The following is a 15,669-nucleotide window of genomic DNA, read 5'->3' on the forward strand; positions in this document are numbered from 1 at the left end:
AGTGTCCGTTGGTTTTTGCAGTTAGTAGGTCATTTGTGAGTTTTAAAAGAGTAGTTTCTGTGGAGTGTTGAGGGCGAAATCCAGACTGAATGGGACCAAGAAAGTTATTCTTAATGAGGTGGTCACTCGGTTGTAAACCAGGCGTTCAAGGAGTTTGGAGGAAAAGGGGAGCAAGGAGATAGGGCGTAGGTTGTTAAGATTGGTAGGGTCCAAGGACAGCTTTTTAAGTATGGGGGTGACCAGTGCATGTTTTAGAGCATTGGGGAAAATGCCAGAGGTGAGGGAGAGGTTGAAGATGTGGGTTAGAGAGTGTAGGATGGGGTCAGAGGGTGACCGTAGCATTTGAGAGGGAATCGGGTCCAGGGGACAGGTGGTTAGGTGGGCGTTAGAAAGGAGTTTAGCAACTTCGTCTGTAGTAGCAGATTTGAATAAGGGGAGTGTCAGTTGTACCTGTTGACATGGGGTCTTAACTGGGGGAGATACCTGTAGAGTGGAGATTTCATCACGGATTGTATCAATCTTGTTTTTGAAGTGATTAGCAATCTCCTGGGCAGTGAGTGAGTCAGTGGGTGGAGGACGAAGTAGAGAGTTGAAGGTAAAGAAGAGTTTATGGGGTCTGGATGAGAAGGTGTTAACAAGAGTTGTAAAATAGGTCTGCTTGGCAGTATGGAGAAAAGAATAGTATTTTTGGAGGGCAGATTTGTATTGGTTGAAGTCTTTGAGAGACTTTGTTTTTTGAGAATTTTAGTGTAATCTGTTTGCCAGGATTGTAGGGGTCGAGGCCTGATTCTGCGTGTAGTGAGGGGAGCGAGCTTGTCCAGGGTGGAGGACAGGGATTTATTGTAGATGAAAGTGGCTTGGTTGGGGCAGGACAGGGGAAAGATTTTGTCATAGAGGTGGTCAGTAGCAGAGTAGAGGAGAGAGGAGTTGAAGTTGGGAAAGTTTCTGCGGGTGATGGTTAGGCGATTGGAGGGAAAGGTGGTGGAAGACAGAGGAAGAGAGAAACTAATAAGGTGATGGTCGGAGAGAGGAAAAGGATTGCTTTAGAAGTTGCATGGAGTGCATACGTAGGAGAATACAAGGTCAAGCGTGTTGCCATCAGAGTGCGTAGAAGCCTGTACCCATTGCTTCAGGTCAAATGAAGAGGTTGGATTAAGAAGTTTACAAGTAGCAGGAGTGTTTGTATTAGCAGGGATGTTGAAATCACAGAGGATTGTGGGACTTCCTGAAGATAGAAAGTAGGGTAGCCAGGCAGAAAACTCATCAAGGAAAGTTGATAATGGTCCAGGGGGCCGGTAGATCACAGTAATTCTTAGGAAAGTTGGAGAGAATAGACGTATACAGTGAGCTTCAAATGATGAGAGGGAAAGAGGGAGGAGAGTGAATAACCTGGAAGGTGCTCTGGGGGGATAGAAGGAATCCCACTCCACCTCCCTTGCGTCCATTAGGCCCAGGGGAGCGAGTCCAGTGTAGGCCTCCCTGGGAGAGGCAAGAAGGGGTGGCAGATTCGTGGAGCCAGGTTTCAGTGACAGCAAGTAGATTAAAGGAATTAGTGCAAAGAGGTCATGAACAGCGGTGAGTTTGTTGCAGACAGAGCAGGCGTTCCAGAGGGCACAGGAGAGGGGGAGGCTGGCATTGGGAAGAAGAGGAATGGAGACTAAGTTGTGTAGATTGCAACTACTGCCAGAGGGTGTAGGGTGATGGGGAGGGTGTGTTGGGTACAGTTAAATAAGGGAGGCCTAGGGTTTGGGGAAATATCTCCAGTGGTTAGGAGAAGCTGAAGAGTAAGGGAGGTAATATGAGAATACGATTTGTATGAGGGGACATGCTTCAGTATCCTGGGGGGGGGTTTGTTAGCAAGTGGGCTTAGAGTTAGAAAGAGGTGATGAGTGCAGTATTAGGGGGAGGGGAGAAGTGAGGGTGATATGTACAGATTGTGGGCTGGAGCAGAGGGGTGAAGAAAAGTGAGTTTGAGGAGAGAGGCTGCAATTGTGAAGAGGAGGAGAGGTAAAGAGTGCATGTTTCAGAGAGGAAGGTGAGATAATGTGGAAATGAGGTCACCTGCAGTCTGCTGTGGTTTGCGTTGTGCAAATCGCTGAAGTGCAAGAGCGGAAGTGCCACTTATTTAAAGAACAAACATTTTTCATTTTATATTCATATTTTATTTGTAAACTGAATGGGTTGATCTACAAAGTGAGGGCTCAATATACTTCAATGACAGATAAATCAAGAATTTTAAGTCAGTAAAGTCTCCCATTACATACAAGAGCAATGGGGGGCAGCAGGCGACAGGACCAGCTCAGTTTGATTGAGATTTTAGTATAAATACAGAAGCCTATAGCTCTATACCAGGCTTTGACTGAACTAAGGCTGGATTCACACCTATGCATTTCTAGTGCTTTTTGCATTTTGCAGATTTGCACTAGTCCATTTAACATGGTTTCCTATGGAACACGTTCTGTAGTGCAAATCTGCAAAATGCAAGAAGCACTAATACTGCATAGATGTGAATCCAGCCTAAGGCTGGATTCACACCTATGCAGTTTTAGTGCTTTTTGCATTTTGCGGATTTGCACTACAGTCCATTTAACGTGGTTTCCTATGGAACACGTTCTGTAGTGCAAATCTGCAAAATGCAAAAAGCACTAAAACTGCATAGGTGTGAATCCAGCCTTAAGCTCTACTTATGCATCCTTTGCTCAGTTTGAATTTCCCATGTATATGACAGGGTTATCTTAAAACTTCTTGAAATGTACTGCATTGACTCTACATAGCCCAGTAAACAGTGCAAGATGGGCTGAAAAAAAATCAGAACACATGGTGAAAACAATCCTTGATATTCCAGAGTCTCCATATGGGTTGCTATGGAACAAGCAGAAATATCTTTGCTATGAGCTTTATAATCTAGCACACAAAAAAAAAAAAAAAAAAAATCAAAGAAGATAAAATGGAATATGAAGCTCAATAAAAATGTTACCTCTGATTTAATAATGAGAGCACCCAGCTGCTGTTTATTAATTTTACGCTCAAAACATTATTTTTCAATCTGGACTCTAGGCAGATATAAGACACAAATTATTGCAGCACTGTAATCATTAATACATCATTTTAAGTGTATGTAAACCCCAGCAATGAACTTCTCTTATTTGGTCATTTAAATATTGCATAGAAAGCATTTTGTAATATCAGTTTATTAAAACTGTTAAACCCGAAAGCATACATTATATTGCAGCTTACCAATTCTTAGATGTGGTGGCTGCATTCATTTTCTTTCCTTTAAAAGGGGTTGTAAAGGTAATTTTTTTTTTAATTTAAAATAACAAACATGTTATACTTACCTTCACTGTGCAGCTCGTTCTGCACAGAGTGGCCCCGAACCTGGTCTTCTGGGGTCCCTCGGCGGCTGTTTCAGCTCCTCCCCGCAAGCATTTACCACCTTAATGCGAGCTCCCTCGCATGGTGGTGAGTGCTTGCGGGCGCGCTCCCGTGATACAGCCGGCGGCTATAGCCGCTCGTTGTATCACTCGGCCCCGCCCCCCGGCGCGCCGCGTCATCGGATGTGATTGACAGCAGCGCGAGCCAATGGCTGCGCTGCTTTCAATCCATCCACTGCAGCCAATCAGCGACCAGGCTGAGCTGCAATGAGGACGAGCAGCGAAGATTCGAGGCGTCAGGTAAGTAAAACGGGGGGGCTGGGGGCGGCGGTACTGTCAAAAGTTTTTTCACCTTAATGCATAGAATGCATTAAGGTGAAAAAATTTTTATCTTTACAACCCCTTTAATTTTATCTGGTGATCCAGCCAGTAAGTCTGTTTTCAAAAGAACACATCCTCTTCCAGATATATTATTTTAAAGGGATGAGACAAACCATTTAACACTGGCAAAGGTTCTTACAATGACCAGTTTTTATTTATTCATGCTCCGTCCATTTTATCTTGTTCCTTAGTATCGATTGGATTACCCCATCTGAGGAGGGCGGCATCCGCTTAGTTCTTTGGTATTACCGTTGTCCTTCATGTTTTACACTACAAAAGACCTCATAGCGCTGAAAGTGACTGCTTGCCTTTGTTAATTTGTTAGTATATTTGTACTACTCTACCCCCTCAGACTGACAATGCTGCTGACTGCTGTGCTCCCTGTTCTCCATCTGGAGTGCACTCTAATATAAGAGATGCATTATTAGCCAGATCACCAGATGAAAACTGAGGGGGAAAAAAAAGCTATGAAAACTAATGCAGCCACCACATCTAATTGGTAAGCTGCCATCTATTACATTTTTGGTTCTGGGTTTATTACCCCTTTAATGTGCTTTTTCTTTCTTTTAAGGGAAGCAAAGTAAGCACTCAAATTTAATATGGTATCAGCCTTTTGCGGTCCCAGTACAGCAGGGCTGGAGTGTGAGGAAAAAGCAGCGCAAAGAGCCAATCAGTTCATGTTCTGACAAGAAGAAAGCCGATGATATAAGCTCATCATTGTGCTAATTCTCCTTTCACTGTTTAGTCACAGGTTAGGGCAGGTCCAGAATGACCTGGGCTCATAGAAAATGGGTTAAATTATGCTGGTCATCACACTAAGGGTATCTTGTGGTGAAAGAGAAATATTGCAGGGAGAGCTCTGGTTTTTAAGGGCAGCATTGCATGTCTCCCGTCGGCAGTTCACACTGCCCTATGTGAACAGTTGGGAGTGTCAATTAAAAGTTAATACTTTAAACGTGAAGTACTAATGTGCCACTAAACGTGTACACAATAAACGTGACAAAGTACTTAAATGCAAGAGATATATATAAAGCAGCTGACTTCTAAAGTGTTGCCAGCACCAAAAATATATGTGATTTGTAGTGAAGCAGCGCTAAATAACTCTACAATACTAAAATACAAAGTGCTAATAATAAAGTGCTAATACTATTCATGGATACCTCTAAACCAATCCTAAGGTATAAAGTGCTTATAATGAAGTGCTGATAACAATCTCACTTCCCAATGTGCAAAATAGTGCAAAAACAATGATATCAGAAAATAAAAAATAAAAAAAATCAACAGGGATGAGTAATCCAAAATGTATCCGAAATAACTACAGGTACTAAGCTATAGTCTCTATAGGAGTAAGTGCAGCAAAGAAAGAAAAAAAAGTCCAAATGCAGGTAATATAAAAGCTTGTGAATATCCTTCTCCAATCCACACCCTGTGTGTGCTAGCCTCTCGCCTCAAGGGAAGACCCCAAAATGGATCTAGTTGTGCATCAACAGATGTATGCAGATGCATTTTATTTAAAAAGGATAGCAGCAAAACAGTTTAAAATTGCCATCAGCAAAAAAAAAAAATGTAAAAATGTGCCAAACAGAGGAGCTTCCGGTCAGGGCCGTAACCGGAAGGGACGTCACCCAGCTCCTCCCTAAGCGTTAGGTCACACCACACGTGACTTTTTCAAGGTTCTCAACCTTGTCTCAACCTCAACCTGTTTTTTTTGCTGATGGCGTTTTTGCCATTTTAAACTGTTATGCTGCTATCCTTTTTAAATAAAATGCAAGATTTTTTTACTACTACACTATGGAGGCTCTTCTCTTCTACCCTATGTCCCTGGAGACAATGTTTTAAAGGAGCTGGTCGTGGAACTCGGTCTTTGTGGAAAAACAGCCTTGATACTACAGTGACCATCTGTCAAGGATATACCCAAGGAGGAGGAAAAGGACACAGCAGTGGTATACATCCGTTGATGCACAACTAGACCCATTTGGGGTTTTCCCTTGAGGCGAGAGGCTAGCACACACAGGGTGTGGATTGGAGAAGGATATTCACAAGCTTTTATATTACCTGCATTTTGACTTTTTTTCTTTCTTTGCTGCACTTACTCCTATAGAGATTATTGCTTAGTACCTGTAGTTATTTCGGATACATATTGGATTACTCATCCCTGTTGATTTTTTTATTTTTTATTTTCTGATGCCATGGTTATTGCACTATTTTGCACATTGGGAAGTGAGATTGTTATCAGCACTTTATTATTAGCACTTTATACCTTAGGATTGGTTTAGAGGTATCCATGAATAGTATTAGCACTTTATTATTAGCACTTTATATTTTAGTATTGTTTAGAGTTATTTAGTGCTGCTTCACCACAAATCACAATTAAAAGTTAATGACACCCCCAAATCAGTTCACATATAGCAGTGCGATCTGCAAATTCGGACAGGGATCAGATCGCATGGGTGTAAACACCCATGCGATCCGATTCTGCTGCGGACCAAAAAAAAAAGGTCTTGTGCAAGTTTGGTCCGAATGCAATGAGATTTCAGCCATACTATCTGTATGGCTGAAATTGCATCGCACAGAGATCACATGTGATTTGCAGTGTGAAGGCTGCAGTGTGAACCGGCACTAAAGGTGAATATTGGAGCAACAACAGTTTTAATATATTTTAATCACTTGTCGGCTGTGCTATAGCAGAACGATGGCTACAGCATGGCCTACTAGTTCTGCCTCCCGTAATCGCGCCCACTGCGGGGCATGGGCAGCGGACACTGCTGATGACAGTTGTTGGAGAACTTCTGGTGGAGCACCATGGCAATCTGACCAGAAGTGGGAACGGGTACCTGCCAAAATCAGGTACCAGCTGCTACTTTAGTTCCACATGTGCAAAGGTAACAGCTCACAAATGAGCACACAGTTTCACAAATGATTTCTCTGATCACAAGCTGCTCAAGGACAAACCACCAAGTGCTGGTTCACACTGAGGCGACCCGTTAGGTGACTTAGCCGCTTGACAAGTCACGATCCATGCAGTGCTATGGAACCGCTATAAATGGGAGCGACTCAAGTCGCTCCGACTTAGAAAAAGGTTCCTGTACTACTTGGTGGCGACTTTGAATCGGCTTGCATTGACTTCTATTAAAGAAATCGTTTGCAAGCCACGCTGAGGTCATGCTGTGCGGGGCGGCTTACGAGTCTGATGACTTTGAAGTGTGAACCGACACTAATCCTACCCTCTCCTAACCAAACTTTCATGGAAACATACACACAAAATTATGTACAGGGCTAAAGTTGAAATTGAACCTATCTCAAGAATTTAATATGCATTAAAGTATAAAACTTTTTTTATGTATTTTTTTTGCTGTGTCCCCAATGAGATTCAATCACCTCTATTTGTCCTGTTTACCATTATCAGTGAATGTAAAAGTAAAAGAAAATCCCAAATTCTGGGTTGTCCCCAGAAAAGTAAGAGGGGAAATCTTCCAATAGTTCTGGTGACCTGGGGAGTCCCCAAGGAATTCCCTTAATTTGCCAGGATTTCCTCTCACTTCCTGTTTTGGCTGTGAGACAGGAAGTAAAGGTAAATCCCCCCAATGGGACTAAGATGGCAAACATTTTTTACAGGGTTTATACTGCAGCTCTCCCCTACTATATTCAAAATGAGAAAAAAAAAAAGAAGAAGCTTTGCCTATATAGTTTTACGTCAAAGCTAATAAAGGAAGAAGTTATAATTCATAATTGTGAACATTGCCTACTCTCTTTATTCTTATTCAATGCAAATATTCAACTGTCAAGTTACAAGTTCTCTACATTTTTTCTTTACATTAAAAATTGTTATATTACTTCTAGTCAATGAAGTATGTGGTTTCTCTTGTAATTGTATCCAGATGATGGAACAGGCGTCAGAGGGTACATGTCACTGTCAGATCTGAATGTGCATGGAAATGCTGTCTTTGAGTCTGTGATATTCCATACTGCTGCAATAATTGTTCTGGTAATGGGGCCAGGCTATGAAATGGCACAGATTACTCTATTCCTGTACCCTTACTCCTCCATATATAATGGATCATGAGATCAGTTCATGCCAATGTTCAGTTCCTATAACCATGACCATGTAATTCGTCATCCAAGATAATTTAAACTGTTGAATAAGGTTTAATATGTGGATTACAATAAATGTGAAGGGGTGAACAAGCCATTTGTAACGCTACATGAAATTCTATGAAAAAACAAACAATTCAGCTTAACTAAAGTGAAAAATTATTAATGCAATTACTGCACTTGTTAAAGTCAATAGAAGTGGAACTGATCTTCAACAATATCTTTTCCATTGGACCCCGAGCCAACGCGTCCACCGGACCCCGAGCCAACGCGTCCACCGGACCCCGAGACAACACGTCCACCGGACTCCAGGGACACCGAGCCAACACGTCCACCGGACTCCAGGGACACCGAGCCAACACGTCCACCGAGCCAACACGTCCACTGGACTCCAGGGACACCGATCCAACACGTCCACTGGACTCCAGGGACACCGAGCCAACACGTCCACTGGACTCCAGGGACACCGAGCCAACACGTCCACTGGACTCCAGGGACACCGAGCCAACACGTCCACTGGACTCCAGGGACACCGAGCCAACACGTCCACTGGACTCCAGGGACACCGAGCCAACACGTCCACTGGACTCCAGGGACACCGAGCCAACACGTCCACTGGACTCCAGGGACACCGAGCCAACACGTCCACTGGACTCCAGGGACACCGAGCCAACACATCTACTGGACACTGGCTAACATGATCACTGAACACCAAGGACTTTGCTCCAACATACCCACTGGGCACCAGGATCTCTGAACTAACATATTGTTATCCAATGGATACCAGGGACAACAACTTATTCACTGGACACAGCACTGGAATGTCAAAATATTATATCTATCTCAATGACAGATACACCTACAGCCCACTTCCAAGGACACAGAGCTCAACTAGCAGTTTTACGGTAATTTTATTTACAATACTATTATACTTCAACTGAATCAGCAATTCAAACGAAAAATCGGTCAGCAAATTAGTCTTTTATGAGAACTTCATATGGAAACTACTATTTACGGACTTCACGGTCATAGAATTGTTAATGGACAGTTCAGCTATTCAGCTTCATTGCAAGCAAAGTCATAGTTTCACACCTAGCATACAGTCTAGGAGACAGAAAATAGCAGCTTTAGCACAGGCTTCTCACATAGTAATGTGCTTTGATGGACATCCTTTAAGAAAAAAAAATTCAAAAAATTCTAGGTACTATGTGTCACTGGCACAGTTAAAATGCAGCTCACGTATAAGCAAGTGAGGGACATATCTGGACCTCACTTGCCCCATCCCTACAAATATTAGTGCTGCATTAGATGTCGATGCAGTACACTGACCAATGGGACTTTCAGCATCACATTACGGCTGATTCTTAAAAACAAAATGCTAGTCTTGAAACATCAAACACTTTTAAATCAGACAATATTCCAAGCAAAGAAAAAAAAAGTTGCTTCCCCTGCAATTATTTTCTTAAATAAAATTATCCTGACCTGCAAGAACTGCTTTCAGAGTCAATGTCCTCCTCACTGGCTCCATCTTCAGCTTCTGGTTTGCTCAGCCAATGCGCTGCCTCACTAGCACCTGCAGCAACTTCCACGGAGGGTTGTTGCTCTGAAGCAGATGCCATGGGATATGAAAGCAAATTTTGGAAATCCTGATTGCTTGTCCTTCGGTGTCCCACAGACGACAAGGGCAGGGGTGGGTTACTTGGCTCCGTGAACTTTCTGTCACTAGTCACAAGGCTCTGATCTCCATTCAAAAAATCCCCTTGATGGCTGGGATTAATGGGAGCAGCCTGATGTCCGAACCACCTCCATCGGATTTTTAGTATTTGCTTTACATCAAAGTCCTTTCGGGAGCCAGACATTCTCTTAGAGAGCAAGCGATTGTCTAGGCAACTAGGCAAAAAAATGCCGCACATACAAGATCTACATATTCAACCTGCCAAAAAAAGGGGACCAGCTGCAGGCGAACCCATGAGCCGAGAAAAATGAAAAGATTCTTTTTTTGGAATGCCAGCGATTAATCATTATCACCTGGCCATGCAGATGCCTCTCTGGAGATGCAGCCCATGTGCCTCAGAAATGAAGGCAGAAGCAGCATTGCACTTTCCACTGCATTCTTCCCGTCTCTGTGACTATTTGCTTTCAAAGACACTCCGTGTTCATTTAAGTCTTTCAGATTCTCAACGCCTCCCCCTTCTTCAAACCACAAATGACAGCATAATTTACATCCAGCATCTCAGACCACAATTTTTTCACTCTGTATTAACTCAACCTCACAATATGAACAAGCAAAGCCCAAAAAAGTAAAAAATAAAAAAACACCAAAAAATCCACACACACAAACACATATTTCAACTCACAAATCACACATTTTATGAATGTAAATAATTCTGGATAAGCAGTCTTGTTTATGTCTAATGGATACTTAATTAATATTTGAACATAATGGACAAGATCAATATGGTACTTAATTTTCCAGCCAGTGTAATGTTCGGGAAGTACAGCTAAGAAAAAGGCACAGCGGAGGTCCGGCGCGCAGCTCAACGACCTACCATCCCCCCAGGCTCAGCCAATCAACATGACTGAATATTACTTTTTAGTGCAAAAGGATCAGATTAATAACCGTACTACAGTTGGGCATAAAAATAATCTTTCAAAGCTGTGGATAATCCATTTAGAAGATTCTAAGAAAATAAATAGATATTTTTTCATTCTACAAAAATATGAGTCATATCCTCAAAGCCGTGCAACCACCATGACGACAAGTCAATAGTTTTCTGCTTCCTGATAGTCTAACTGACAGACATTTTATAAGTGGTTTCAAAGAGAAATGAAAATCCTATGCAATTATATTTATAAATTTATATTTAGTTACCTGGTCACCAACTCCTAAGTGCCGGTTCACACAGGGGCGGCACGACTTGCAGGTCGCCTCAGCGAGGCGACCTGCAAACGACTTCTGAGGCGACTTGCAAAACGACTTCTGTATAGAAGTCTATGCAAGTCGCCCCAAGTCGCCCCCAAAGTAGTACAGGAACCTTTTTCTAAGTCGGAGCGACTTGCGTCGCTCCTATTAGAACGGTTCCGTAGCACAGAACGGGAGGCGACTTGTCAGGCGACTAGGTCGCCTGACAAGTCGCCCCTATGTGAACCGGCACTAAAGGGGACATACAGTTGAATATTATCTTTAAATGAGGTCAATAGTCCCGTTGGGAATCATAAACAAAGAGTAACAAAAAGATGTTTTAAAGTAGTAATGAATCCTCAGCGTTTTTTTTTCAGCCTAACATATGGAGTCCATTTAAAAATATTCCCTAGTAAACTATTTGTTAAAGTTCATACCCCAGCACTTGCAGTTTACAACTTTCAATGCTGCCAGCTCCTGATATCTCAGGGCTGCTTCTCTGAACTTCTAATCGTCATAGAAAATAGGCAACAGTGAATGGTGCCATCCTCTGCCAGTCTTTTAGCTGGGGGGGGGGGGCTTTCCCTCACCCTATTTAACCCCTTCCTGCCGACAGAACACGTATACAGTATGCTGCCTCACTGAACTGGGCTTTTTGTCGTGGGATCGCATATATGTGGCTCTGTCTTTCTGCTGGGAGTGCGTCGTACAGCCCGTCCCCAGCGCAGAGACTGGGGTCTCACCAAGAGCCCCGGGCCCGTACTAATGATCAGGACCCGGATCTCCCAAATCTGGGTAACCTGATCGCTGTGGTAGCATCTGATTGGCTATTGGCACAGTTATCAGTCACTGTAAAGCCCGCACCTGTTTTTCTCTCTCTGTGTATGGAGAGGAAATATACATTGTATCTTTCTACTTGCAGAGAGAAAAAAAAAGTGTGTGTAAAAAAAAAAAAAAAAAGGAAAGGAAGAAAAAATACCTAGATTAAGGTTTGATCTAGGTCGGTGCCAGGCTTAGTTTTTGGGTTAAAGGTCAAGGTCAGTATATTAGAGTTAGTATTTATTTTTTTAATTAGTATCGGTGTATGTTTTAGAAAAAAAAAGAAAAAGGAAGAAGCAAAATGCGCACTATTGTTTCTGGGCTGTACTACGGGTACAAACAACAAATAACATACACATATGTGAATTTATTTTGGGTTATTTGGTAGTAGGTTATTGTAGTAACAAACAAATAACAGCTAAAATCAATAAATAAATAAATAAAATCAGGAAATATCCATTTTCATTTATCACCAAATGAAAGCCCAATTTGTCCTGAAAAAAAGGTATAATCCACCTGGATGCACAAAGTACTTGTGATGATATGTACGGTTTTACTAACACATGTCAAAGTTGCAAAATTGTGCTTAGGCAATAACGTTTTACCTTTAGGCGTGAAGGGGTTAAACTGAGCCAGTGCTCTGGTTCAGTGCCGTCCTGTCCACAGCGTGCTGTGTGTCCTGAGGCTCTACGATTCTGCATCTGATTGCAGTTACTGACCCGGCTTGTCCTGGCTACTCCTTAAAGTGATTGTAAAGTAAAGTCTTTTTTTTCTTCTCTAAGAAAAACAAACATGTCATACTTACCTGCTCTGTGCAGTGGATTTGCACAGCAGCCCAGATATCAGGTCCCTCTTCAGCTTTCCTGGCCCCTCCCTCCTGTATCGTGCCCCTACAGCAAGCAGCTTGCTATGGGGGCACACAAGCCGAGTCACAGCTCCATTCAGACATGGAGCTCTGGTTTGGCCCCACCCCTCTCTCTCCTGATTGGCTAACTAATTTTGATTGACAGCAGCCGGAGCCAATGGTGATGCTTCTGTGTCTCAGCCAATCAGGAGAAGAGTCCCGGACAGCTGAGGAACTCGTGGACAGCTGAGGAACATCGCTGGGGAGAGATGGGGCTCAGATAAGTATTAGGTTGTGCTGGCTGCTGCACACAGAAGGTTTTTTATCTTAATGCATAGAATGTATTAAGATAAAAAAACCTTCTGACTTTACAACCACTTTAAACTCTGTCAGCACAGACTTCGGCTTCTCTCCTCATCTCCGCTTCTGTCTGCTCCCATTGCTGCTGTTCCACTGATCTGCTACCGACCCGACTATGCTCCTTCCTACACATTTGTATCTGATCTGTCTGCCAGTGTATAACCCAGCTTGCTTGACTCTGCTACCATTCCGATTGCTGCTGGCATTTGCCTACCACCCATCAGTGCCTGCTTACCTCCTGCCTGCTATCAGCTTATGGCTCACTTGGCTGCTGTTGCCGTACCAGCCTGCTTCTGCCTGGTGCCCACCAGCTGCTACCCAGCTCACCTGCAGCTAGCAAGACCTACAGGCACTTGTGCCACTCTATTAGGGCCCCCGAGTCAGAGCTGTAAGAGAGACCTTCCTTATCAAATCAGGCTCTTTTATCAGGTATGTGACATAAAGAAACTGCATACTCCTTAAGTGATAAAATCAGCTGCCGAAAGCAGCCAAAAACAGGAGGGTTTAATATCACGGTAAATACTTACCTTTCCTGTAGAAAATTCTGCTCCAGATAACCAAATTCCTAGACTTTTGGTCATGTAATTTCAGATAAAGAAGAAGATCTCCTAATCTAAACTTTGATCCTACCTTTAAAAGAGATCTCACTGCCAGATTCTATGGGCGTCTGATCACGTTTAGTACAGCAGGAAGCCTAGAGCAACACTTCTCAGCACACCTCTGACACTGTTCCACCACCAGTGACTACACAACTGTTTACTCTCTATACCCTTGTGTCACCCCTCCATCCCCATTTTCCACACTACATTTTCTGGTGGATCCCTACCCAACAGGTTTTCTGGCAGTTGCTCCCTTTCTGCCTTGCCAAACTTCCTTCCCTGCACGAATCACCCCCCACTATGGCTCCTTCTCAGTCATGATCCAGTCACATTTGCCCCCCATCTCCTGTCCTTGTTCATAACCCACTCTGCCTCTTCTATCTGCCACAGGTCTCCTCTCTGCTTCCTTCCTCTCACTCTCCAGTCTTTGTTTAGCGCAGGCTCTGACTTTTCTGCAAGATCAGCCTCTCCTCTGCCTTCTCTCCCAATGTTTTATGCTCAGCATCTTCTCAGCCAAACCTGCTATTGTTACTTAGTGAGTCGATGCTCCTTTCCCCTCCAACCTCTATTCCCCTCTGGACTAAGGGATGTTGCTTAGTCTGCTTTACCACCGCCCCACTCAGTCCCTAAGCAGTCCAGTCTGTGGTCAGCTCTCCCTTCTGCCCCCCATACCCCTAACTCCACTGTCAGCTTACATCATACTTAGCTTACTCTACTCACAGCACAGCTCTGCAAGAGGAAATAAAAAGTCTAACACAATGTTCACTTTATAAAGAATATAGAAAGCTGAAGACAGCAGATATACATGTAAAGTTAATGTAAACCCTCACATATACCCAGTGAAGTGGACAGCCTCAGATGATACACAGAGATGAAACAAATCTCCCTACATAAGTTTTACCTGTATATCTGCTGTCTTCAACTTGCTATATTCCTTAGAATTCTAACATTGGGTTAGAATTTTCACTTCCTCATTCAGCACTGGGAGTGTAGTCTTGGCTTACGCTGGGAGACAGCTGATTGGAGGAAAGGCACACACCCCCACTCCACATAGGCAAAAGAACAAAGATACTTTCAGAGCTGTGCTGTGACAAGACAAGCTCCCTGCCAATCTATTATAGCAACCTCCCACAACACACATTTTCAGCTGCTTTTATCTCCAATCTCGGAGGACTTGTCAGAAGTTATCATGCTGATAACAGTGGAACGGAACAGCAGAAACACATAGGACTCAGAGCTTTGGAGAGAGATAAGAAAACACTACAGATATATGTGCAAAGGTCAAATTTCATGAAATTGGGTTTACATCCACTTTAAAGGTAAAAAAATGTTTAGGCTTTAGAACCACTTTAAGAAGTACCCTGAAAAACAGCAATGCATTTCCCAGTGAGTGTGCCTAAAGCCTCATAGTTGTATATACACAATGTGAAATCTAAAGCACTGCTGTCTGACTGCTCATTTTAGGAGACATGAGAACGCAAAGCCCTACCTCTACCAATATGGCTGCTTCCGTAAAGACATGGTGTAGAGCATGGTAGGTCAGTAGTGGGAAAAACATTAGTGGCATAGAGACCACAGGCAATACCGGTAAAACCTGGGTCACCAGGCATGATTTTAATGAGAGCTGCAGATTTAAGGATATTGAAGGACTTAATTATATTATATTAAGAAGTTAAAGATTGTATAAGATTTTAGTTTAACTGGTTCATGAACAGCCACCAGTCTGCTGGTATTAGTATAATGGAAACAACACAGTAGCATTTTCCAAAACAGATTACGATGACAAGAGCATCCCTTAGCATAATTTACCATAATGGCGTTTCTCAGGTTAGAAAGCACAAGTCAAATCTACTGCATCGAAGCTTTTAGTGCAGATCAATGTTCTCTGTAGCGGTGACCTTCGAATAGAAACTAAAACTATAAAATAATCAATTTTCACCAGTCTTGCAAAGTTCAATAACTGTTATGTGTTTCATTCCAGGAGGTTAAAAAAATAGTTCAGTTTATGTCTGAGTAGGGGAAATCTTAAGTCACAGTTGCTTCTGGAGAAAAAATTTGTAACATGATTTCCTATGACTGATATTGTATAAATGACATCTTTACATCTCAAAACATTCAGAAATTTTACAGAGCTGTAACAACCATAATTTGCATCCAAAATACAAAAAAAAGTCTAACAAAAAAAATGTGCAATATAATATAATATATATTTATATTATACACACACACACACACACGCCACTTTATTAGGTACACCTTGCTAGTACCGGGATGGACCCCCTTTTGCTTGCAGAACGG

The 15,669-nt window shown here is 42.7% G+C and overlaps 1 protein-coding gene across 2 annotated transcripts in view; it reads right to left on the reverse strand.

Moving 5' to 3' along the window:
* The window catches only part of KLHL5 (kelch like family member 5), a 151,649-nt gene that overhangs the window by 87,687 nt on the left and 48,293 nt on the right, over positions 1-15,669 (reverse strand). The window contains exon 1 of one of the 2 annotated variants that reach the window (XM_073608748.1): positions 9,330-10,006. The exons of the other annotated variant lie outside the window; for it this stretch is intronic. Within the exon in view, the coding sequence (XP_073464849.1) occupies positions 9,330-9,760 (431 nt within the window). The 5' untranslated portion in view covers positions 9,761-10,006. Of the gene's footprint in view, positions 1-9,329; positions 10,007-15,669 lie in introns of those variants that run through there. 2 annotated transcript variants of the gene reach the window in all.

This window comes from Aquarana catesbeiana, linkage group LG01 (genome assembly GCF_042186555.1).
Source record: "Aquarana catesbeiana isolate 2022-GZ linkage group LG01, ASM4218655v1, whole genome shotgun sequence".
NCBI lineage: Eukaryota > Metazoa > Chordata > Amphibia > Anura > Ranidae > Aquarana > Aquarana catesbeiana.